Consider the following 26530-nt stretch of genomic DNA (forward strand, 5'->3'; position numbering starts at 1 on the left):
TCCGTTATTACCCAAAGAGAAGGGTTATACCGGATGTGAAAATTCCCTTTCTCAATTAATTTTGTGTAGAAACAGATACATTCTGCGTTGCTTTACAGTTGTAGATTATGACATAAATTCATTGTAGTTACAAACTGACACAAACGGCAGCAGATTTCTGCTTCTGAGGTATTCGTGTTAATAAGGATCAGTTATATTCTAAAACAGGTGCTACAGAGATTTTGGGATGTAGTTAGCAGGCCGGCTGATGGGATGCCGCCAGTCTATATCACGACTGTAGAAGCCCAATGCAGAATTTAAGATGGGCTTCGAAATAGCAACGCCTACAGTATCTTGATCCCGACGTCAGAATCTACGCAGACACCACCCCGAATGAGGTAAGTCCGGTGGCGTCTTGTTAGTTAGGTTTTTGAGGGGGTGTTAGGTTTAGGCACCCCTGGGGGGACTTTGGGTTAGGCTAGGGCAGGGCTTGACCAATTTTTCTAAAACTTAGGAGCCAGGATGAAAGTGTAGGAGCCAGACCCCCCCTTCCCCTCGGGAAGCATTACTGAGCACCTACACCCCTGACAACCAACCCCCATGGCCACACCACTAACTGGATGCCCCCAGTAGTAATCCTCTGCAGTGCCCTCAGTAGTAATCCCCCCCCCCCTCTGCAGTGCCCCAAGTAGTAATCCCCCCTCTGCAGTGCCCCCAGTAGTGGTTCCCTAATGTAGTGCCCCCCAATATGCATTGCCCCCAGCAGTAGTCCCCCCTATGCAGTGACCCCCCCATAGTGTCCCCAGTAGCAGCCACCCCCACCTATGCAGTTTCCCTACACTGGCGGCCATCCCCCCCTATGCAGTGCCCCTTAAAAAAAAAAAAATGCAACTTACCTGTTCCCCGCTCCTGCCGACGACCGCCGCTGTCCGCTCCTCCTGGCCGCTCTGCACTATGGGAGAGACGTAATGACGTGACGTCTCTCCCAACCTGCTGCGAGGTGAGCCGGAAGGTGGAGCCCATGAGTGAGCTCCAGCCGGCTCACTCCGTGAACGATGCAGCAGCCAATGAGAGTCTGACAGACTCTCATCGGCTGTTATAACAAACATACAGCTGTCGCTGACGGCTGTATGTTTGTTACTCTGTAGTGTGGACCGCACTACAGGGCCCGGGGGTTGCTGAAAACCTGGTCGCCAGGCAGCCAAATCTGGTCGCCATGGCGACCTGGCCCCTGGGTTTTGTCGAGCCCTGGGCTAGGGATAGGGGGGGTAGACGCCCCTGGGGGAGAGGCTAGGATTAGGCACCCCTCCCCCTGGGAGGGTTAGGTTTAGGGTGCGGGAAGGGGGGTTAGGCACCCCTGGGGGGACTTAGGGTTAGGCACCACCGTCGGAGTCTTAGGGGGGGGGGGGGAGAGGGGAGGGTTAGAGTACTTTCCTTCCCTCATCAGGATCTCTTCCTGTCGGGATTTGAACCAGCGGCTAAAGAGCCGGTATTTCGATACCATTCCGAGATTTTGTATGATTGTGTGGGATGGAGGGATGAATACTTCTCATCAATTAGGCTTTGCAGAGTCTGTTGGGTTTGAGTAAGCCAATGAGGGGTAAGGAGAGTAGTGTAATGTAAATGGGAGACTTTATATGATATATGGAACACTTGTAGATGATGCATTAAATTAGCACCAGAAAGATGGCGAACTCTGGTCAAAGTGCTGAAAGTTTCTGATTCTCAGACAGAGCTGATTAGCGTTCGTTTGCCCTTCTGCTCCACGGGAGGTTTCTGTCCTCCCTGAGCTTGCCTTAGGACACCTGTGAAGGTTTGACAGGTGTGGGATTCTTCACTGGCAATTTATATTGCAGCTTTAAATTTGACCTCTAATTTGCCAAAATCTCGGCAGCATCCGGCACCCTATTCCATTTGGCCCATAGAGTATATTCTGCTAGGTTGTTTCTGGTTACCATTCCTTCTTTTGCTGCTGGTAATATTTATCATTTAGCGCTTGAAATTTAGATTTTGTGTACTGTTTTAAATGGTCTTGCTGACGGATATTGTTAAGCTGGCCACACACATGGCGGTCAGCACACGATCAGCCGATGTGTACGATTTCCCTTGAAACTCTCCCCGGCAGCTCTGCACACGATCTGCACACTATTTGTTGTCCAATCTTCATACGATATCTCCTGCATCCAGACTGTCACAACTGCCCTACAGCACGGCAGATCTGACGATGCGATGTGCGACCAGCGGGGACTCGCATCGTGATCGTGAGTGTGGACTCACGATTTGCTCAGGATTTGGCCATATTTTACACGATTTGTCCTCACGATTCGTCGAAATCTTCCAAATCGGGTAAAAAATCGCCATGTGTGTGGCCAGCTTTAGTGTCCTTGTCACCTATACAGCCTAGGGGCAGCCATGTTGTGCTGGGAACAAATATTCATTCACTTTAACCCAGTACCACCTCTACATACATCATGCTCCATGTTTATTTCTCATGCATGGCCTCGGTGATGGCATTGCTGTTCTGGACCACACAATGGATGCCACCACTGTATATAGGCCTAATGTGATTTGGTTTTACATGACCTGCTCATTTTCTTGTTTTGAATATATCCCTCATGCTGCTAGATTGTAGGGAACTGATGTACGCTGGCCATAGCATGGCATCCCGTCCGGCAGTTCAGATGGTCATGGCATGTCATACAATTAATAATCAAGTTTGCTGCCACTTAGGCTGTAATCTTCTATTGATCTTTGAAATTAATCTTTTCACTACAAGCTTTAGTCTTACATTTGGTATTAAAAACCGTTAAGACTCTTCAGCTGTGATACTGGGCTCTAGATCAGGGGTTCCCAACCACGGTCCTCAAGGCACACTAACAGTCCAGGTTTTAGGGATAGCCATACTTGAGCACAAGAGACTTAATTAGTACCTCAGCTATTTTGAATTGACAATCGGTGCACAATCATGGATATAACTAAATCCAGGACTGTTAGTGTGCCTTGAGGACCGAGGTTGGGAATCGCTGCTCACTGTATCCTTAGCCTCCTTTGCTATAACCCCCCCCCCCCCCAAGATGCTTGATGATTTATTTTTATGTCTGTGTGCAACAGGATACAAATGTGCCGGCGGTGTGATACTCTGCAAATGTCACGTCTCCCGACAATGCTTCAGCTATGCCCTGCATCCAAATGATCCCGGGGGCCGTTTTTATCTCTATAGGGCGAGCTTTCTTACATGAGGAGTGGAGGGGGTCTGTGAAATAGGGAGATCACCCCCCTCCTCGGGCTGCTGGATGAGCTGCCATTGGCAATAACTGGGGCACATTACTACTTTAAGAGATGGGGGCTGGCTGCCTTGGACTGTTCCAGGCTGCTCCTGTGATGTGCCGCCTCCCTACAATTGACATGGAAATAAGACCCTGGTAACGCTGCTCGCTGAGAGAGGAAGGGAAACTTCCACTCCGGCTGCTGCGGTCTTGTGATTTCAGAACCCAATCAGCACTTTCATTCTCCTTGTCTTTCTCTGCCTCCCTCCTTTTATTCATTCTGTGCGTAGGTCGAATGAATAGGTGAGTGTCACAGTAACCGTTACAGAACCCGCATGAATTTGCCAGCTCTTTTCTTGGCTGTTCTTCATCACTTCTGGGTTAACCCGCTGTCTGCCAAGAGCCTGGCATAACACAGGAGCAGTGCTGTCTCCTGTGATATTTATGTGAGAGAGATTTGGCCCTTTCATCTAATAGTTATAGATGGCCCCTGCAGTTGCTATCATGTTTGTGACAATGTCATAACTCAGTCTAAGAGCAAAGCACCACTGTTATTAAGCCTCCATACTACCTGTAAGTATATTATATCACATTGTATGGAATATTTGTGAGACTCTGCTACCCACCCACGTATACTCTGGGCTGGGAAATCCTGGGTAGCCAGTGCAGCTAAATCAAAATGGCTGCAGGTTTCTAACACTTGGGAGTGATTGCTATTAATATTTTATGCGTTAAAACGTCATGCTAGATTTCACTGACTGGATCCTGAACTCTCCATTATTGCACATACTTCTCTGGACACGTTCGTAAAGGCTTATAATGGACAGATGCAGCATTTTAGGCTCTTAGTGGAACTATTCTACTACGCTGCTGGAAGAAAATCTCGTTAAATATTTTAAGATCTAAGCTGCCTTCAATTGGGCAACATGGTTGAGGGGATCTTTAGACAGTATGAACTGGGTTGGATAGTGCTCACTCCCTTGCTGCAGGATTGCGGGTCTGCCCGTGTTGCAGTGCAGATTATGGGCCGGCTCATTAATGCACTGCAGTCTCCTTGCTGGAGTGCAGGTATAGATCCTGGTACTGCACTGCGCTGTTCTGTAGATGGGTCTTGGCTGTGGTACCTCTCCTGCTTTGCCCTGCCTCCCTGCACAGAATACAGCTCCATTCATGCAGTATTAATTAGGTGAAGTTGAATTAAAGGCTTCTACTGGTTCTCGAAGGGCTGCAACATTACTCTGCAGAGCAATGCACACTTTTTGAATTTTTTTTTGCATTCTACTTATCAGAGATTGAGTCTTGTATTTGTGGTATTCTACATGGTTTGTGCGTGCTCTCTAAACTGCCATATGCTGCTTCTTCTAACAACCTTCGTGTTCCGCTATGACTGACAAAATATATATTTTTTTAAACGCTGCTCACTGCCATATAATCTTTTTATCAAACCAATGTAACGCTTGATGGCACCACCAGATTTTTGACATAGCTCTAAGATATTGTAGTGTGTAACTTTGGATTTAGAAGCATCTAGTCTGATGGTCAGGGGTCTTATTTCTGCGATAGAGGGAGTAAACGTGACCCTTCCGATTTTATACACTGAGTATTTTCTCATTTTTAAGAACGTCGTGTTTTAAATGTTATACTCTATCAAGCATTTTTTACATAGTAAATGGTGGTGCTTTTGCGATCTTGTATGTTGGGATTTTTCATTTTTTTATTTTTCTTAACACTTTTCTTTTTTTTTTCTTTTTTTATTTAGCAAGTAGCTTATGCGCACACTGCTGCTATGTTCCCCTCAGGTTCATGCCAATGTATCACAAACTGCTTGATACACGGAAAGAGCATAGGGAGGGGTTGGTCTCACTGACCCGTTCCAGGAGGGACAAAATGCTCTGTTCTTGGACTTCCCTCCGTGAGTGCAGCCCAGCACTAATGGAGATGCTGGGCTGCCCCCATGCGCATGGTGGTGAGCGTTCAGCCACAACTTTTCTTTGTCCCTTGGGAATGATGCTTCGGCATGTGGGTGGGACAGGGAGAGGAGCACCAGCCCCCGCAGTGAGTGCTGTGGGCCTGTTGAGGTCAAAGTGAGATCAGCGGAGAGCTTCCATAAGGGCAGGGCACATTTTAGTACTTTAAAACCGGGCAGGGCGCGGTGCTCCGCTGAAACAGCCTAGCGGGAAAGCTATGCTAGAAAAATAATAGCTCTGGTTGGTTGCTATAGTGACTTAGTGGAGATGCAGCTCTTCAATTAATATTTTTGGAGATTGTATTGATTTTAAACCCTACATTGTGGATACATACAAATAACACCACCACAATATGCAAACTCCGAATTGTCATTGTTGACATGGCAGGGGGGTTTGTGGAGCTACTCTATGGCTGTGATTCTCAAAATCTGTTTTTGTGGACCTCTAATACAAGTATCCTCAGGGATTAGTGCCACCTGTAGATCCATTGTGTTGGTCAATTAACACACCTGTGCTCCAGCTAGATGATCTGGAAAACATGCACAGCTAGGATTCCATGAAGCACTGTAACTATGGTATTGGAGCCCCTGGTGTTACAGAACAGCTGAGTTTGCACTAATTCACTCAGGTTTCTGCAGAGCTTCCTTATAAACTGAACATGTTCACCTAGAGCCGTATTCAATTTGAGCGGACCCGCGATACTTTTTCGCCTACTTCGCAGGCGTATAAGTATTGTGCGTGTGCCCGCGTATCGCCATATTCAATTTGAAAGTATGCGAAAACTGCACCCGGCGAAACTTGAACAGGCGGAAAGTCCTGTCAGATTTGGGGTAATCAGCCTGACACCCCCCAAAAGATGCTCTGACATGGGGGTTAGCTATGGTACCCCCCGATTTGGCTTGCTGAAGGTATTTGTTGTTTTTAAACGGGCTCAATAGCTTCTAAATAGCGTTTTTGTATAAGTGGTGCAGAATAGTATTCAGGAGGTTTTTTTGCAGAAAGTAACTTATCCCAGTAAATTTGGGGTACTTGAAAATGGGGGCCAGCATATTTTAAAGTTGCTAAAGTTAAGTTTAAAAAATCGTGAAAAATCCACCTGCCGTAAGCCCCTGCAATGAAAAAAACACCTGGGGAATACTTGGGGACCTCCCAGAGTCAAGTTCGCTAGTTTTTAACTTTGCCCCCCAACATTTTTTTTGGGGGGGGGGCGGGGTGTTAAGTCTTCTTTAAATAAAAAAAATAAAATTTGACAGTTTTCCTTTGGGGGACTGTCTGAAGGCTGCACGGGGGTTCCCGCAATTTTGCACCCCAAAACCCCAATTCTGCACTTTTTTCCGCCTTCTATTCATAGGTGAAACTTTACCGCCTGTTGCATTGCATTGACTTTCCGCCTAGGCGAATAGTCTTCCAAATTGAATACAGAGTAAAGTCAAAACAGGTGAAAATGATGTCATCGGCGAAAAGTTTCCGCCAAAAACACGCGAAAAACGGCTTTTTGCCTAAAATTGAATACGGGCCCTAGTTGTGTTCTGGAACAATGGCCATATTATAGGTTATTGACAGGGCTACCCCAGTGATTTGTGCTGACAGACATTGTTTGGTGGATTAAAGCAGTTTCCTATGCTGGAACGGAATTTTCATGTCACATCTAAAAAATAAGATTTTCACATTGAATGACATAAGGAATGACATAAGGAATGACGAAAAGGGGGCGCGGTCATCGGAAAAGGGGGCGTGTCTATAAGGACACATAATCACCTTCTGTCACTTTTTGCTGGGTGGTTTCTCATGGGCATCTGCCCAATAGTTAGTTATAGCTGTGTCAATCCACTAGTAATGTACTATGGCCATAATATTTAGAAAACTTTTTTTATTTTTTTATTTAAGAGATGCTCGGACTCCAGATTTTAATATTCAACCCAGTTGTGAAATCTGTCTAAGAGTGGTGGAACAAAAATCGTAATTTGCAAAAGAATGTATCTACTGAAGTGCTAACTTTGGGCCTGATCAGAGGTGTACGCTAAACTGATAGTTAGCACATCTCCGATTGTTAGAGGACTGCGCATGTACAGACCTCCATCTGCGAGTCCGCTTGCAGTGCTGGGGCGTTCCTGGGCAGTATTCCCGGAGAGAGACCAGGCCATGGTCTGCGTTGGTGGACACAGATTTCCTGGGCTTGCAATCTGACCTCGGATCGCAGATGCAGCAAGGAGGTGTCCGTTTCCTACAGACGCCTCCTGCTCCTTTTGCATTTGAGATGGACAGAATTGCACAGAAGCTTGTGTGCGGCTCTGCAGTTCAGTCTATCTCTGAATTGGGCCCTTTGTGTCCATTTAACAAAAGTGCTAACCAAATTCTCATCTTACTGAGTCATCTTAATTAAAATGTGTATGAAGAAAACCTCAAATCTCAGTATTCATAAAATGAACGTTACCTGTCATCTTGTGGACCCATTTTACGGTTTTGCTATTTGTCCATTTCTGTTGCACAGCGAGTGCCCCTATAAAATCTTTCAGCCGAATGATTTTTACATGGCTGGATTGCGGTTTTTGTCTGTGTAATTTTGAACACATTGGGCTCGATTCAATTGCCCGCGATAGCTCCCGGAGCTATTCAATTGTGCGCGGTGTTTAGTCGGAGAATGCCCGTTCTCGCGGCTAAACACCCTGTTTAAGGCGCGAGAACAGGCATTCCCCGACCTAACTTCCCAGCGCAATGCTGTTTTACAGGCACGATCGGCAAAAAACAGCCTTGCGTCTGGACTTTTGTCGGATTTCTGTTCGCATCCCCGGAGGGGTGCGAGAAGAAATCCTTAGTCGGGGTTAGCTGCGCGGTGTATTGAATAGCTCCGGGAGCTGATTCCCGGCGCGATTCACTTTAGAATCGAGCCCATTGTGTCTATCAGGGGCAAATTGCGGGCGATGTGCCGTTAGAATGCCGACAATGGCACCCTCAATTGCCTTTATTTCACCCTCAAACTGCATCTTTTACTTTCCAGCCCCCTATTAAATACCCAAAATATAGAGGTTACTGTATGTGCGGCATAGGAGCGCCCTGTTGATGACTACATTTAGATTATTATGGTATAAACTGGTGTATGGTCACCCAACATTAGAGAACCAGCTATACCCAGATGAATTAACTTGTACTTCTATCCTGGGGCCAGGGACGGCTCTACCGTTGGGCATCGGGATCTAGGGGGCACCACTGAGTCAGCCTGTCACAAAACTAAAGCATTCTCTGTTAGAGACTTACTTGTTGGGCTTAATGCCGGCAGTGGCTGTGGAACTTATAAGACCTCCCTGTAATGACTTACTACTTGGAGGGTATACAATATAAATGCAATTTGCCTTTGCACTTACATAGAGGGAATACTTTAGGTGGTGCTCGATGGATGTTGAACTTTTACCTGAGGGGCTGGGTAGTGGGTATAGGTGGTGGTTGGGGGCAGTAGGCTGAAGTTTTGCCTAGTGTGCTGAGAAAACTTGCATTGGCAATGCCAGGAGCAGCAAGTTGTTGCTAACACCTCTGTGTTTTGATTATACAGCCTTAAACCTGTGGGAAAGTTTTCTATTTGTGAAGGATGTGCAGATTTTTCCTGTGCTGAGTGTTTTCTAGAACCCAGGACATCAAAAAGTATTTTTATTTTATTTTTTTAATATACTGAGTTTTCCATGGGAGCGAGTACCTGTAGATAAATGGGGTTACTTATTTGGGATGCAATGTCTATAATGTGTGGAACTTGGGCATTTGTACAGATAAACTCTACTACAATTCATTCATTAATAGCTCACAATGGCTTTCTAACTGAAAATGAGACTAGTATTTTGCGTCCTTTAACTTCTTAATGAGGGAATAATCTGCATTATCCTTAGTACGGCCCCTGGCGATCGTTTCAAAACGAATCTTTCATAGATCAATGCTAATGGATTATTAGGATAGTGAGTCTCTTGTGTGCATAGTTTTTATGTTTTAGTTTATGTAGAATAAGCTTCTTGCTTAATATTGAAGATGTTTCCTAAAATAGATTTTTATCATCAGTTTAAGGAGCGATACGGCCAACCTCTCCAAAGTGATGGATATACTGTAACAGGGGTTGTGTCATTTGGCCGAGAGATCATTTGATCTCGTTTAGTACTGTACAAGAAAAGATGACAATGTCAAGGTGCCCATCCACTAGATGATTAAATTGAGCGATTGAACGATAACGATATTGTTCAATCCGTTCATAAATCATTTGCAAAAATGTCTAAAACGACGCTCCCGCTGGTCTTTTAGACATCTATCATCGGGCAAACATGCTGGACAACCTGACGATAACGTCAGGTTGAGCATGTTTGCAGATGATTGATGAGCCTGCACTGAACGACTGCTCGTTCAGTGCAGGCTCATCACAGGCTGACAAATGACTGCACGATTACAATGTCGTAATCGTGCAATCGTTTTCATGTCTGCTAGTAGATGTGTGCCTTTACACTGCTGACTTCCAACACTGGCTGATTTCAAGGCAAAAACATTTAGAACATTATAATTTAATTTTCCCTAAATATATGTTACGTTTTGATGCTCAATAAATAAAAGCAGTAACTCTACAATATGACTAGTAAAGTTATTGTAAGTCAGACTTGGCTGCTCAATAAATAGTTACCTACCCTATAGACAAGCCATATAACTATTGTATCGTACATTATGCAAAGTGACTAGCTCAGCAATAACATCCTACAAGCTTAAACTTCATGCAGGTAGCTTGTCAGCCTTGTCCCAATTGAAAGTATTCAGTTTAAATAGTGTGCACATATGCCACCGTGCTTTACAGAGAATATTTGGGCATTCGCGTCAGTCCCTGCCCCAGTGGAGCTTGTACACTAGGGTTAATTTATTTTTTATTTGTCATCAATTTAAGCTACTGGTATTTTTTTTTTTTTTATTATTTTATTTTTTTTCGGATTGTTTGAGCAAACCAGAGTACTCAGAGGAAACCCACTCAGACATGAGGAGAAAATACACACTTCATACAGGTAGGGCTTTGGTAGGAATCTAACTCAAGACCTTGGTGCTGTGAGGATAATGCTATACATTATACCGATCGTGCTGCCCTTAAGTATAAAAAGAGTTTTATAGCTAATGGCAGTGCCGGACTGGCCATCAGGCACTTTTGGCATCTGCCAGAAGGGCCGATATTGTCAGGGCTGGTTCGAGGAGGAAGGAAGTACATGCTATTAGCTCTGTTGGACGGAAGGGGTGGCGGCAGTGGGCCGGGAAGAGAGGGGGGCTTGCTGCAAGGCCAGGCCCCTGTGATTCGTGGCACGCCCCCTTGAATCTAAACCACTCCCCCTTCGTGAGCACGCTCTGGTTCGACTGCCAAGACTGATGTACAGCCCCAGTCTATCCCTGGCTTATGGTGTAGTGCATAAGTGACCATTTTGCTTCAAATTGGCCACATGTGGCCCAAATTGATCACCGCTGTGGATGCTTGGTGTGTTGTTTTTCACTTCCAGATGGTAAACTAAAATATTCACTATTATATTTGCACACCATGACATGATCAGTCTTTATCTTTGGTGACTTAGCTAGTTACATACTGAGCGATGTAATGGACGACGGAACAATCATCCTTCATTACACTGCACGGTGCTGCATGCGGTATAGTCAGGTTTGATGTGCGGCGCATGCGCCGCAGGAGCATGCATATCGTGCATACATGGTTTGTCATTACGATTTGGCCAAACATTGCTCCAGTGTGTATTTAGCTTAAGCTTTTTCCAAGGTCAAACTATAGATGGCCATATCTGTCACATGGACAATGGAGAGTTATGCGCAATGAGCGTTGTGTGTGTGTTGGTTCCACAGCAGGACGACTAAATGTGCCTTACTTTCATGATTCCCTCTGTGCAGAAATAAAAGATAATGCAAGAAGATCTATAATGTCCTTGTGTCAGAGTGTGCCCCATTCGCTGAGGGAAACGAATACACTGATGCTGTCTTGGACTCTATCATTCATATAAAACTAGACTTTGTCATTCATATAAAAGTTCTTAGTCATAGAACAGCTAGCACGTGAGCACTTGCAGGCCTTCCGAACATGTCCACTCCATTTATTGCAAATGGGAGATTGTCAGGTACGGGATGCCAGCGCTCGGGATCCCGACAGGGTTAGGATACCGACACCTAAGTACCCACCCCTATGATTATAATGTGATTAGAATATAAGAATTATCTTCTGGTGCAGGATTTTTTGTTTCTTAGTATCAGTCATTATATAATGTACTTTATATAATGTTTATTGCTATTGTGATACATAGTTGCCTAGTGTTCCTTCTAGCTCCGGCGGGAGGCAGGGCGTCCGAGAAGGGGGGGCGGTCATCGGAAAAGGGGGCGTGTCTATAAGATGCGTCCCCTTTTCGTCACTCTTGGGGGCGTGCCCGGCACTTACGGACACGCCGGGCAGCCCCCAAGCCCTGCAGACAGGGAGAATAGATGCCGGGCGCATGCGCCCGGCGTCTATTCTCCGGCGGTGACCGGGTCACCGCATGTTTCTCCACCCGCGGGACACTGCGTCCCGCGGGTGAGAACAGCTCCCGCAGGCTGTGAGGGCAGGGCGCTTTTTGCCCTCCTCCTGGAGAGCAGGGTGCTTTTTGCCCTCCAGAAGGAGGGCAGGGCGCCGCGCCCTGCTAAAACAGCCTAGCGGGAACGCTAGTTGCCTTATAGCAAAGTTTTTGTATTGCTGACCTAAGCAATATACCTGAAATAAGATTTTTACATCAATCAGTCTGTCCAGGATGCTGCAGGTTCTGTCCTTTTGAGGAAACTGATGTTGCTTAAGGGCCTATTTATCAATTATTTGCGGGATATCTCCCAAAAACACTACCTGCAAGTAAGTATCCCCCAGAATGTATGTAGCCGGGCCCGATGCATTCCAGAGCAGGGCCCCGGTAGCTAACACCTTCTGAAGATAGCATTCACTATTGTAGCCCATGGGTTACATATTGCAAAAAGTAACGTGACTCGGCACTCGTACATGCGGGGTCAATAGACCGCAGATGCGCAGTAGTGCGCCCGACGGCCGAAGAAGTAGTGATGGTATCGCTAATGCAATCCCTCATCTTACACACTGCAGTGACTGGCTCCTGTCATAGCGGCAAATATAAATTATAATTAATGGGTTTAGGACTTGATATTGAATAAGTATTCTCGTTAGGGTGGTGGTGGTGCTTCTCTCTCTCTCTCTCTCTCTCTCTCTCTCTCTGTCTCTCTCTCTGTCTCTCTCTGTCTCTCTCTCTCTCTCTCTTCTATTACAGGGGGCTGTGTAAACAAAAGGGTATGATTGTGAAAGATTCTGTCAGACGGTGATCTTGCACATGGTTGCATTGCCAGTGATGTCACAGCAAGAATAACTGACATCTCGTGCTTTCAGTTTAGATTTTGGTCCTGAATCAGCACCACTTTACACAGAATATTGGTGGTCCTGGGTGGGTAACCGATAGCCCTTTATGGTATCAGGGAGAGGAGAACATTTCTTTTTCAAAAAGTTGTAGTAGAATGACACCGGTTCACTGGGCCTGATTCAGCTTGGATCATGTTTGCATCTGCAAATCCTGACTGAACGCAGCTGCTAATATGTAGATGCAGCCACTGCTGCCTTCTCTTTTACGAGCGCGCACACAGACCAGCGTACACATCGGGAACAACGGTCACCATCGACCTTGCGGCTAGTCTGACCTTTCTCTAATTCTGCCAATCTCTGCACACGCAGAGAGCTCTTGTGCTGCGGAGGTGATTGCACTGACTAAGTTATGGACGCCCATTAAACGGCTTCCAAACGGTAAGACACACCCACGTTTTTAAGACCACCCCCTTGTCACCTTCCCTCTTTGTTTTCTAGCTGTCAATCATTTCTGCATGTTTGCAGGTTCCATCGCAGTGTACTCACGTATGCGCTAGTATGCATACACGCATGTGCACAGGATAAAAATTTCTCTGCTCCGTTGATGTTTGCAATTGCGATCCCAACTGAATCAGGCCCCCTGACCATTGCCATAATGTCTCATTGGTTCAGCAGTCCTTTTAGTAGCCAGGCAATGGTTCACCTGCAAGATCTGTTTTGGTGCTAGCAATAAACTAATAGTGTTCTGTTTCCTTCCACAGCTCTGATCCTGCTATTTTACCTGGTATTTTATGGCTTTCTGGCTGGACTCTTCACGCTGACAATGTGGGTAATGCTTCAAACACTGGATGACACTGTACCTAAGTACCGGGACAGAGTTTCCTCTCCAGGTACTGATTGCATTCATCTCATGGCATTTAGGCTGTCAATCTAGACCTTTTTATTTTCTTTATTTACTGTATATGAAATATTAAATAGTTTACGATATAGTAATATTTGATACAAACTATTTCAATCTTATCATAATCCAATTCCATTTTGAATATATGCATAAAAAAAAAAAAAAAACACCTAATGTATTTGCAGCACCTTGTATCTGAAGCCCTTAGGGTAACAACAAATTGCATTGTACATTTATTTTACCAAGTGGTCTCAAACTTGTATTTACAGTATGGTCATTTGTTTAGAGCAGTGATTCCCAACCTCGGCCCTCAAGGCACACCAACAGTCCTGGTTTTAGTGATACCCAGACTTGAGCACAGATGGTTAAATCAAAGTAGCTGAGGTACTAATTGTCACCTGTACTCAAGTATGGCTATACTTAAAACCTGGACTGTTAGTGTGCCTTGAGGGCCGTGGTTGGGAACCCCTAGTGTAGAGCGTGCTTCTATTTATTTATTCAGAACTGGCAACACAACGGACATTACTGATGCAGCACATTGAGCAAGGCTATAACAACTTGTAGCCAATTTGTGACTTACGATGTATGAGCATGCCCATACTGTAGCCAGTCCTTGTAGCACCTTCCTGTCAGCTGCAGCATAGAATGAACGGCGTTGGACATCAGTAACTGCTGGTTAGCTGTAGGTGGCATACCAGTGCCTGCTGGATGCCAGGGTGTGGTATGGAAGGTCAGCATTCAAACGATCGACTGGTTCTGCATGTGGACATGGTCATTAGGTCGACCATCATTCTGTAGACATGTATTTAAGTCGCAAGAATTAAATGGTCTACAGTGAAAAGGTCGACATTTAACATGTTTACCTGTTTTATGTTTGTTTTTTTTGCTATATTAGCCTAACCCTGACAGTCATGAAAAAAGAAATGTCAACAATTTATCATCAACATGTTAAATGGTGAACTTTTGACTGTCGACCATTTAACCCTGTAGACTTAAATACATGTCTACAGACTGATCGACCTAATGACCATGCCAGCCTTTTTTACTGTTGACATTCAGAATGTGTCGACCTTTTGAATGTTGACCTTTTCATTGTCGACCAATCGACCAGTATTCGGATGCTTCAGGTACTTGCATGGTAGTGGCCCATTATTTATTTATTACCAGCTATTTATATAGCGCACACATATTCCGCAGCACTTTACAGAGAATATTTGGCCATTCATATCCGTCCCTGCCCCAGTGGAGCTTATATATATACACACTAGGGGTAATTTTGTTGGGAGCCAATTAACCTACCAGTATATTTTTGGAGTGTGGGAGGGAACCGGAGCACCCAGAGGAAACCCATGCAAGCACAGGGAGAATATACAAACTCCACACAGGTAGGGCCGTTGACCTCAGTGCTGTGAGGCATTTTCTAGATGTATTTTTCCAAGAGATTCTGGGGGTTATTTATCAAGCCTTCAAAAAAGTGGACAAGTGCAGAGGGTGACCATAACAACGAATCGGCTTTTTAGCTCGCATTTATCAAGTACATTTTATAAAATGATAGGTAAAAGTTTATTGATTGCTATGGGTAACTTCTCCACTTGTCCACTTCCCCACTTTAGAAGGCTTGATACATCCCCCCCCCTAAGGTCACCAGTTGAATACTGGGGGGCCTCTCACCCAGAAATCCAGTGGTGATGGGTTTACTTGAGGTTAGACTATGATGTTTGTTGTGCTGGTTCTCACAATACTGGACATAGACCATTTTTACACTTGCAGCAAGAGGACTATGTGCAGAAAACTGTGTACATTCTGATTAGACTAAGGGTTCCAGCACTGCCCAACATCCTGTGCTATGTAAATACTGGTATTGGGACGTTTCTCACTTTGGACAGTTATTTCCTTTTTAGACCCCTCTGTATACTCCAAAAAGGAATTGGTTTTGGAGCTCTCTAGGTTGAGCTTAGTAAAGATCTTTTGTCATCTGCAGACGTAACGAGGCACATTTTTTATAACGTACTATTAACGTGTTGCGTAAACTCTTTTCTCTCCACAGTGTTGTGCGCTCACTCGCAGAGTCCATGGATTTGAGCCGCTCAGTAACTTAATAACCGTGTGGTAGATACACACAGGCTTTAGTATGTGCAACAGTGTTGTTGGTGTGATCACAATACAATAGCAATAATCGTTTGATTTGATTATGGGACATTTATCAATGTAGAATGGAACTTGGCGCACACATTTGTTACATTTACTATATATTCTTAGAGTCCAGGGATATTCAACATGCAGCCCTCCAGCTGCTGTGGAACTACACATCCCAGCATGCCCTGCCACAGATTTGCTATTACAGCATGCTAATACTGTGGCAAGGCATGCTGGGATGTGTAGTTCCACAAGCAGCTGGAGGGCCGCATGTTGAATATACCGGGCTTAGACATATTCCTCTATAAGGCACATAGTTACTCTACTATTGGCTGGCACTAACTTACCTCAGGACATCAATTGTGTGTTCTGTCTGCCTAGATGCTGAAATACGTAGAGACAATTCCCACAAAAACTTGGTACAGATACTCAAGCTGGGTGCATGATTGTGACTACATTGATTAATGTCCTCCTTTAAATTCTTTCCCCTGTTTCAGCTTAATTAAAAGTTTAATATGGCAATACTATATATATAAATAAAAATTTTTTTCTAAAATTGCAAGTTAATCATGCAACAGATAGTCAGTGTTCCTCACTATCCTCCTGCAGATAATTATCTTCCTTTTCAATACCTCCCTGGCTTGCTCAATTTTGCAAGGGCTTTCTGTGTTGTGTGTCTATCTACATTCATGCCCTACAATTAACCCTTCTTACAGTGTCCCCTAGCTGTCGCTCTCTTGGAGGCCTCTGAGGGAGAAGGACTGCTTACCCTCCAGTGACCTTTGCCCTTGTGTGCATCTGACATTACAAAATGAGCACACCTTAGAGTGTGATAGTTGAAAGTAATTGAGGACTGCTTGACTTTGTGCACTTTACATTAGTACTCTCACCATGCCAGATTCATTAACCCTTTATATTATAGTATTCATCTTCAACTCTTCCGCCAATGAGAATGAAATCTGGGATTTTGGTTTCAACAACAGATTTAGCTTCTGTTATGTGTAAATGATCTTAGTCCGAGCCGTGTGATTGGGTTTACACATTGCCAGTTCCCATATTCTCTCCCCGTTCCCTTTATAACCCATGACAACCAGCTCAGTGTGCACTATGCGTCAGACCCCAGCAGCATGCACCTTCCCCCCCCCCCCCTATGATGGCACAAAAGCTTTTCACACTAAAATTCCACATTACATCGTCAATCCTCCGACCTGACACATGCAGCTCTGTAAGCCTTGTCCCCCTCCTCTCCCCTGGGAACAGCTTACTCTAAACACCCCATTTATAAATGCTTCTCCAGGTCTGTAAATGACTTGGAAGTTGTTTTGTGAAATACAAGTCTTCCTGTGTCTTCTTACCTATTTCTTACCCTGGTCTATGAAGTCCTGTCATTTCCATGTCAGTCTATGTTCTGTTTGCTGATCAGAGGTGCCCAGTTATGGTCTGTTTGGGTTCAAATGGCCTTACTTGATTTTACTATGTTAAAAATATTGCACTGATTGAAACGGGTTATGGGTTTAACTGGATGACCATGTGATTACTATAATCTAGCAATGCCACTGATTAGCTTGTAGAATCCTAATGACTTTTCCATCCTCCCCTTTGATCTCTCCTTAATACAGGCCTAATGATTTCTCCTAAATCAGCTGGGCTGGAGATGGCGTTCAGTAAAAGTGATAAGGCTTCATACGAGGTCTATACCAAAGCACTTCACTCCTTTCTGGGGCGTAAGTAAATCCTCATAATGACATTAATGTGTGTATACTCTGCATAGTACATAAGTGACATTAATGTATGGATAACCTTGTGTTTATAGTGACCACATTGCTAAATTTACTTTTTGGGGGGAGGGGGGAATCTTCCTTGGGTACATAAGTATGTTACAAGGTAATCTTCCAATAGCTTAATAATCAATTGCATATATATTTGTAAAGGGCGCTCAATCTTCACGCTGTTTAGTAGAATTAAAAAAATGGAGATGTTATCCAAAGCAACCAGTAATATTTTAGCGGTTTATTTAACTAGAACATTTTATAAAATGATGGCTAGAATCTGGTTACTATGGGTAACACGTCCACACTTCCTTTTTAGAAGTGTTTAATAAATCTCCCCCTTGGTCATTATATATGGGCATACCACGCCTATTATTTCTTATAACCTTATTTACATAACGTGTTCAAAAATCTTCAGTACTGCTGAACAAGGTTTCTAAAAGCTCCAGCCATGCAGTACGTACATAGTATTTCTGGGGTTTGTAGCTCTAACCTGTGTTCTGTATTAACCTTCACGGTTGTGCGGTATAGGTTATAATTGCTTCATTACATTTTCTAACACTGTGTTAAGAATAAATATCCTGGAGGATGCTAGTAATTAAGAAAGTATTGGTGTCAGGAACAATTTTATTTGTAATTTAAAAAAAAAAAAAAAAAAGTGAATCACTTTTTGGAATTATTCACTACCACGCAAGCCTGTCCTATATCAAACAGGTGACCTCACCGAGGCACGAGTCGCAAAGTGCCTGAATTCCTGAGTCGCAGTGGCTCATGCCTCTGAGCCTAGTAAAGTGATCGGTTGCATTTCCATTATTTGTGGGTCACCAGTAAAGAGGCTGCTTTTATTGTGTGTGGCTGACCGGTATTTTCTAAGCTTGGGATACAATTTGTGTGACCCCTGGATAGCTAGTTGATGCACAGGGAAAGTTACGGAGGCCGAGCATTGTAAAGCCCCTCTGCCTAGCAGTGAAGTAGTTACGTATGCCTTTATTAGACATGCTGTGATCAGGAGGTCACTTGTACACTTACCAGCAGGACCAAGTGACCTTATGTCCTGCAGAAGTGAGGTGGAATAATATCATTTGCAAAGATTGTGGTTTCCAACATTGTAACTCTCACTGATCTCAAGATGTTTCTTCATTTTCAGAGATTGGTCTTTAATATTCTGGTGGGAGACTAAAGCCCTGTTCCTTATATTTATGGGTTTAATGATTAGAATTCATTACACTTTTTAAAGCTTAGGTGCGGAGTGCGGACTGTGACGGGGCTGCAATTCCGTGAGCACCACAAAATTATTATTCCTGTTTGTTTTTTCCCCCAGCATACAATGACTCCATACAAGCCGCAAATGTGCAGTGCCCGCTAGGACAGTACCACGAGCAGGATGGTGTAGAGGAAAAGAAGTCTTGCCAGTTCAACAGGTCCTCTCTGGGACCTTGTGCCGGGCTTGAAGGAAACGAGTTCTTTGGGTACGACGAGGGGAGCCCATGTGTGATCGTCAAGATGAACAGAGTATGTGTCTACGAAGTACCATGCGCTCCAGTCTGTATGAACTGAATACATTTTAGTAATAAAACATGAACCACCATCCATCTTGCACAGGTGTGCAGTGAAGGAGGGGGTATAGTACATGACTTTTGGTGGCTTTGAGGAAGTTGGATGTTTTGTGTAGAATTGTGCCATGGGACGGAGGGAGCGATGTGCCATGGGACGGAGGGAGCGATGTGCCATGGGACGGAGGGAGCGATGTGCCATGGGACGGAGGGAGCGATGTGCCATGGGACGGAGGGAGCGATGTGCCATGGGACGGAGGGAGCGATGTGCCATGGGACGGAGGGAGCGATGTGCCAGAATGAGTTCTAATGGCATGGATGGTATTTCTACCTAACTAAAGTGAATCATATTATCAGATTATTAATAGACTGTGGCACAAATGTGATTTCTCTAAACTAAAAGCATTGTGCAGCTTGTCATTTGGGCGAAGATGCCAGCACTTTTTGAAAGGCTGAGATTGCAGGGAAGAGAGAGGTATAAATAAAGGGATTCACTACTATTGTAGAATACATAAATAAAAAAATTTAAAACTATAACAGTACTGTAGTGCTATCCTAAGCACTCGGGTTTATTTACTAAGCAGTGTTAGGAGACAGAGTGAAAAGTGACAACTGCCGTCTTATTCACTACAATCCCATGTACCTTTTCGTTATGTTCATTTTAGAATAGCAAGAGGGAGTAGCATGGTGGCTGGTGTAAGAGGCATGCCTTGGTTACGGAGTAATTGGGTATTGGAGAGAACTTGGCATCACTTGTTTTATACCTCTACATTATTGTCTTTTCTTTTCCTTCTTAGATTATTGGATTAAAGCCGCAAGGAAATCCTAAAATAAACTGCACTTCTAAGGTAATATTCCAGTAGAACCTTAATAATTATAATGATATCCAGGTATTTCTCATTACCTTAGAAAGTAGGCCCTTGTGTTCACACGCAGTACTTGTAAAACAAGTAAAATGACACCTCCAAGGAACATGTTCTGCTGCCTGTTCTGTCCTCACAGATGGGGATAACCTGCTAAAACGACCATGGAACCTGCTGGGCATGGGCAGCTAGGGACCTTCAAAGCCACCATGGAACCTGCTGGGCAGGGGCGGCTAGGGACCTTTAAAGCCACCATGGTACCTGCTGGGGAGAGGAAAGCTAGGAACCTTCAAAGTGACCATGGAACCTGCGCTGCAGGGGCGGCTAGGAACTTTAAAGCGGCCATGGAAAAAAATTCTGAAAGTGGCCTCCTGTAGGTGATAACAAATCTTTACAAGTTATCACAGCTATATTTAGCTACATTTTTATCTTTAAAAGCCACCCTTACCCCATGAAGATGTTCCTCCCTTCAGTGGCTTCTGCACCACCTCTTGTGGACTGGGGCTGTATTTTCCAAGATAAACACGTTTATTATATCTAGCTGTTATTTCCTGTGACTTGCCGTTACATGCTCCATATCCTGGACCTGTGGCTGTAACATCTACATTCTATTGTTCCATTTTTATTTTATTTATTTATTTAATTAAATTTATACCAGGCTATGGAAGCTCTGTAGGGTGTTAGCAACTGACCGTGCCAATGAATGATAGTCAAGTTTCACCGCTGAACCATAATGAATGCTGAATGCCTGGCCCAGAGTGCTCTCCCCTGTCACGCCTCTGCCCAGATGATCCCATCAGCCTATTGGGAAAACTCCCTGTAGAGTATCAACAATCAAACCCCAATGCACTGCATGTTCTGTAAAAGTTAAAACATCTCGAATGTCAATGCTCCCCTAGCTGAGATTTTCTTACCCAACATATTCTCAGCATTTACTGTTGCCATCACAATGTAAATACAGTGCAGGAGAAAGCGGTATAGGTGAGCCCTAGCATTTGGTTATGTGATGCTCTGCAACTATTTTGTACACCATTTGAGGTAAATGTTACAGTTTTTATGTTAGTCTTTCCCAAATAATGCTTCTGTTAACTTTAAAAAGTTATCTCAAAAGCGAGGCAGCCTATATACCCATCAGTAGTTGTTGTTATGAAAGAATAGTGCTCGCACGGTGGGTGATCAGATGAGGTTGTGGTGAGGATTCTTCATGTGAGTATGTGGAGAATTCCCACAATGCCACAGAACACGGCTGGGGTGTACAGAACTCAGCGGGTCCTGTTTCTGTGTAACAGGCTGTAAGCCAGCACCTTTTCCCCCCTGTCACACAGTCACACCCATACTAGTTGCCTCACGAGTTTTGTTTTTCTTTAGGCAGCTTTTGGAGAGCAGCTGAATACACAAAACCAGGCTTCTTCAAAGCTACGGAACAAATGTTCCTAAAAACCTCTCTACTTTTTGTGGCGATATACTCATTAAACCAGTCTTTGTTGCATTGGGGCTGTACTGTTGCTTGTGTCAACATTTTTGTGTTATTTTGTCTGTAGAGCAGGGGTTCTAAACCCTAATCCTCAAGTACCACCAATAGGTCACGTTTTGTGGATTTCTTCAGTCATGCATGGGTGAGTTTATTTTGCTGGGCCAGCAATTATCCCACCTGCTTCTACAGACAGAAATCCACAAATCCCGACCTGATAAGCCGGTACACATCAGAACTATGTGTATCTTGGCTGATGGCACGACCGGCGGGACGAGATGTCTGTCAGCCATACACACTGAATGATAAAGTGCACGATCCTGCACTATATAGTTCATGGCTTCATTCAGCTGTACACTGTTGGCCGCTGGGACGTCCCATCTGCTGTGCCGCACAGCAGATGGGACGACCCCTATGGCGAGCGGTAGTGCGTACGCATTAGACAATGTGTAAGAGATGTCGCTCCAATCCATGGGATCAGATGACCTCTTCTGATGTGTACCCACCCTTAGTGGTATTTGAGGATAGTGGTTGAAGACTCCTGCTGTAGTTAACTTCTGACTTTCGGGAACATCTAAAGATTAAATACGAAGGACCAAATGCAGTAGCCTGCAAGTGTTGGCGATTTAGCAGCTTGATTTGAGCCTGCAGTTTTTTCTTTGGCTAAAAAGTTTGAAGTCCCTGTAAAATTTCCACTAGATTTATTATTCACCGGGTTAAAAAATAAGCACGTCTGTAGTTCTTCTATATACTGGATTTCTGAGCCATCAGTGATGCACGCTGTACCAGAGGTCTCCTACTGAACCACAGTCATTATGGCCATGAGAAATGGCAGCATCCAGAGAGTGTGCTGCTGCAGTAACACTACTTGTTACATGTCCTGAATGGACCCAAGCATTACCCCTTTTTTTAGCATTATTGTGGTGAAGAAAATAAATTTGTGAACTTAAATGTGCTGAGAGGATGCTGCTATTTGTTTTGGTCAAGAATATTGAGGGGTCTATTTACTAAGCAGTGTTAGGAGACAGAGTGAAAAGTAATAAGGTGCCAGCCAATCAGCTCCTAACTGCCATCTCACAGGTTGTGTTTGAAAAATGACAGTTGGGAGCTGATTGGCTGGCACCTTATCACTTTTCACTCTGTCTCCTAACACTGCTTAGTAAATAGACCCCTCGGCGTTGAATCCTGTACGTCCGCAGCGATGTTACTCCTTGCTTTGCTTGCACCACATAGAAATGTGAACAAAAATAATGTTTCCAATACGGTAATATCCTAAAATCTGTACCGGAGCAAATTGTGCGATACGCCTACAAATCTGCACACGTTATTAAATCTCCCTCTAATTATGTCTTTTAGTTGAAAGATAATTTAGTTACAAAAAAAAAAGCAGTCAGTCGTGCACACAGGCTAAACCTTTTTCAGCATATTACTGCTACCTATGCAGCATACATAATTTGTCAAACTTTTATTTTAATAAACTGTTATTGCTGGGTTAGGTCTAACATGTGGCTACGTTTTGTGCAGACTGAGAACGTGACCCTGCAGTATTACCCAGAGTACGGGAAGATCGACTTGATGTATTTTCCATACTACGGGAAGATTATCCACGTAAGTAACAACCTATTGTAAAGTGATATTAATTCTCTCTCTGTAGTTAGAGATCTGATTTATTACTTTCAATGCCTTTTAAGTGCAACGCTATACTGCTGTGCACTCCATATACAGAGCTAGAGCTGTGTGATCTCAAAAGGCAGTGAAAATAATCAAAGATCGTAGTTACTGCCACTGTGGGTACATATAGAGCAGGGATGGGGAACCTCAGGCCCAGGGGCCGTATAAGGCCTGCAGAATCATTTGGTCTGGCTCTCTGAGTTTTTTTTCTGCTAGCCTCATCTGGCTAGCAGGATGCATGAGAATGGCACCCTGCAGCAAGAATCTATACACCAGTGCCGCCCGGAGCATTCTTGGGACGCTTCAGATGGTCACACCGCTGCCCTTACAGCTCCCTGGAGCAGCCTCAGGATGCTCCAGGCATTGCTGTAATCACTGGTGATTGTGGTCACGCCCCTGTGTGATGTCACACGGAGGGGGCGTGGCCTGCAAATGATGTTATATATATCAAAATGGCCTTCGGCAGAAAAAAGGTTCCCCATCCCTGATATAGACTAACATTAAGTACCACGGATGGTTTTGCTACCTACTGTTTTGTGGGGATGAGAAACCCTGAACACTTCCTTCTCTCCACAGTTGAATTATGTGCAGCCCCTGGTTGCTGTAAAAATTTTATCCTCCAATTCCACCGGCACATCAGAAGTACTGCTCGAGTGCAAGATCCACGGATCTCCCAACTTGAAGAATGAAGATGATCGAGACAAGTTCCTTGGTCGAGTGAATTTTAGAGTCCAAATTAAGGATTAAAATAGGCAGCTGAACAGTGTCCAGTTGATTAAATTGTTTTTTTTTATATATATATTTTTTTTTTTTTAATTATTTTTAATATTTTTTTTCTTTTCTTTTTTTCTTTTTTATTTGGTATTGTTTTTAAATCAGCCATACCTGCTTTTGTAGAATCTGAAACCATCTGGGAAGATGTTTATAAATGGCACATGATTCAGGGTAGCATAACGATGTGCTTCCAAATCTGATGCTTTAACCTCTTCTGTGTTTAGAGCGCTAGATTGGGTTCTCCTGACTTCTCCAGCTTGGATGAGGTTATATTCTCCCTTACACGCATCTCTCTGCCCCAATGGGGGGGCCAGTTTACAAACACTTAAATAAATAAATAAATTATCATTTCATATTAGGGGACCTGTAAATAGCTGAATCCGAACATAATACTGGTGGTGTTCGTCCTATTTTTGATGTGATTTTATTCCTTCCCCAAAGCCCCCTCTGTGAGTGTTACAAGCTTAATGTGTTGTGCTATGTAAATATTTAATTGATTTAACACTGGTTTAACGGTCATATCTCAAACGCCTACACAGTTTTAGGGAACAAAAATGACAAACAAGTGAATGGTACCTGACCAACATGTACAAACAAATACAAAATAAAATTTAAAAAACAAATAAAAAAAAAAAAACAAGGAAAGATTTTATAACCTCTGCAAGAATTGTGTGTCTTGTGCAGATGCCTTAAGTCCTGTATGAAAAAAGCAAAATAAAGTGGATTTTAAAAGTGGAAATGTGAATTGTAAAATATTTCTTACTAGCTAAATTAAGTCATTTATTTAAAGTTTTTTCAGACCTATTTCGGGAAGATGTAAGAGTAGGTAGGGTATTTAAAATACACATGGTCTGTTACAACATGCTATTCTTGTCTTCGTAATTGGATAATTGCTGGTCCTATGTTCATGGCCTAGGGACAGAGCTGGATACCACACAGCAGGTTGTCCTACAGCATCACATAAGTACAAGCCCTATCGGGGATACTTATACCTCTTTTCCACCAAAAAAAACAACAACTCCAAACTAGGACACTGACCATGGACTGAGCACGGGTTGGAGACGTGTTTTACACTGGTGGCTGGACCCGGGTCCAGCCATTCATGATGTAATCTCCAAGCGCTACTGAAACCAGCAAATGCTCTGTTTTGAGGCATGACCCGGGTTACTTTTTATTTTTTGGACACTTTCAACTGAGCCATGACTTGGGTTGACCTGCCAATAACCTGGGTTACGGCAGCAGTGGAAAAGGAGTATAAGTTAATCACTCCCATTGTCAGGTCTAGCTTAACGAACTCACTAGACTCTATTGTATCATATATATTTAATAGTATTTGGCCCTCAAGCCCAAGTAATATAAATGCCACATGCCCTATGTAGTGAAGCATTTCTGGTCTATGAAAAAGTTTTGAACAATGTGTGAACAGCCCACACCAACCTAAAAGGTTTTAAGTAACTTCTCATTGTTGTTTTCAGTGGTGTTTGATCATCCTGATGAAGTCCTTATTTGGAAATGCACTAACCAATGTGTGGGACATTTCACATATAGATGTATTTATTTTTTAAATCAATTGTAACATGTCAATAGCACACGGATGAATGCCGATTTTTAATTTTGTGAAACTGTAAAACAATGGATTGTAATGGATTAATATTGGTGCATCTTGGCAAAATAAGTGAATACTTAATACATTACTGTACATTTTTATTTTGTACTTTTAAAGAACTTATTTTTATTTTTTAATTTGACATTTTGAGTTGAGAATTCCTAGATCTATTTTGATCCTATGATGTAAGAAAATATAATGTGAAAAAATGGCAAAAGGGGTGAACACTTTATAAACACTGTATATTCTCAGAAGCCTTTGGTTTATGCAAATGGGTCCTATCAGTCATGTTATGAGACCTCTTTGACAGTTTGTGTAAAGTGGATCTTTTTCTTTAAGCAATGAAGCTGAAGTGCAGTTCTACTGAGACTGTAGCTACATTTTATATTCTGTTTTGCCTACATTCCGCTAGTGTTTATCTGACCCACAGAAACGGCATTTATAGTAAACTTGCATTTTTAATATGTGTCCCCTCTCCCCTGTATAATGATAATATATAATGATGGTCCCATCCCTATGTTTTGGAATCTCAGACTTGGCTTCCTGACTGCATCCCTACACCTCACATGCTTCTGTGTGGGAGGCCCGACAGTCATCCCGACTGTGCAATCCCGACAGGGGACTAATGATAAGCGTCGTAATCCCGATGCCTATCATCATTATCCCTACACCGGAAGCCCGACGACCAGCCTACTGAACGAAGGTAAGGCGGGCGCGTACAGCTGCGGGGGGGTTAGGTTAGGGGTTGCTGGGGAGGGACTTAGGGCTAGGCACCCCCCCCCCCCCCGGGAGGGTTAGGGCTAGGCACCCCATTCAGGAGATGTAGGTTTAGGCTGTGGGGAAGGGGGTGTTAGGCACTTACAGGGGGATGGGTAGGGTTAGGCACCCCTTTGGTGAGGGGGAGAGGGTTAGCAAATAGTAAAAAAAAAAAACACCTGTTGGGATCTTCTGTTGCCGGTCTTCCTTCGTCCGGCGGTGTTTCATACCGATCCCGATGTATAGACCCTTCACTGTGACCGAGCTCCATTTTGGCAATATGAGATTTGAAATTGTGTGTGCAGCAGAAACCCATCCGACCATCGGTTGGGGTTTGATTTTAATATCTCCCAGGTTGAGCCACTATATGAGGGTCACTAGCGGGAACATGACACAGCCAGAAATGAGCGCACCCTCTTTATACATGTAGGTTG

General features: G+C 43.8%; 1 protein-coding gene across 1 annotated transcript in view; it reads left to right on the forward strand.

Annotated features, from left to right (window-relative positions):
• Positions 1 to 24473, forward strand: part of ATP1B3 (ATPase Na+/K+ transporting subunit beta 3) — a 28837-nt gene extending 4364 nt beyond the window's left edge. The window contains exons 2-7 of the mRNA XM_088466610.1: positions 13358 to 13486; positions 17253 to 17357; positions 18724 to 18914; positions 19753 to 19803; positions 22814 to 22897; positions 23537 to 24473. Coding sequence (XP_088322736.1) covers positions 13358 to 13486; positions 17253 to 17357; positions 18724 to 18914; positions 19753 to 19803; positions 22814 to 22897; positions 23537 to 23707 — 731 coding nt within the window. The 3' untranslated portion in view covers positions 23708 to 24473. The remainder of the gene's footprint in view (positions 1 to 13357; positions 13487 to 17252; positions 17358 to 18723; positions 18915 to 19752; positions 19804 to 22813; positions 22898 to 23536) is intronic.
• Positions 24474 to 26530: the final 2057 nt, after the last annotated feature.

Source organism: Taudactylus pleione, unplaced genomic scaffold, assembly GCF_031769625.1.
Source record: "Taudactylus pleione unplaced genomic scaffold, aTauple2 ptg000066l, whole genome shotgun sequence".
Taxonomy (NCBI): Eukaryota; Metazoa; Chordata; class Amphibia; order Anura; family Myobatrachidae; genus Taudactylus; species Taudactylus pleione.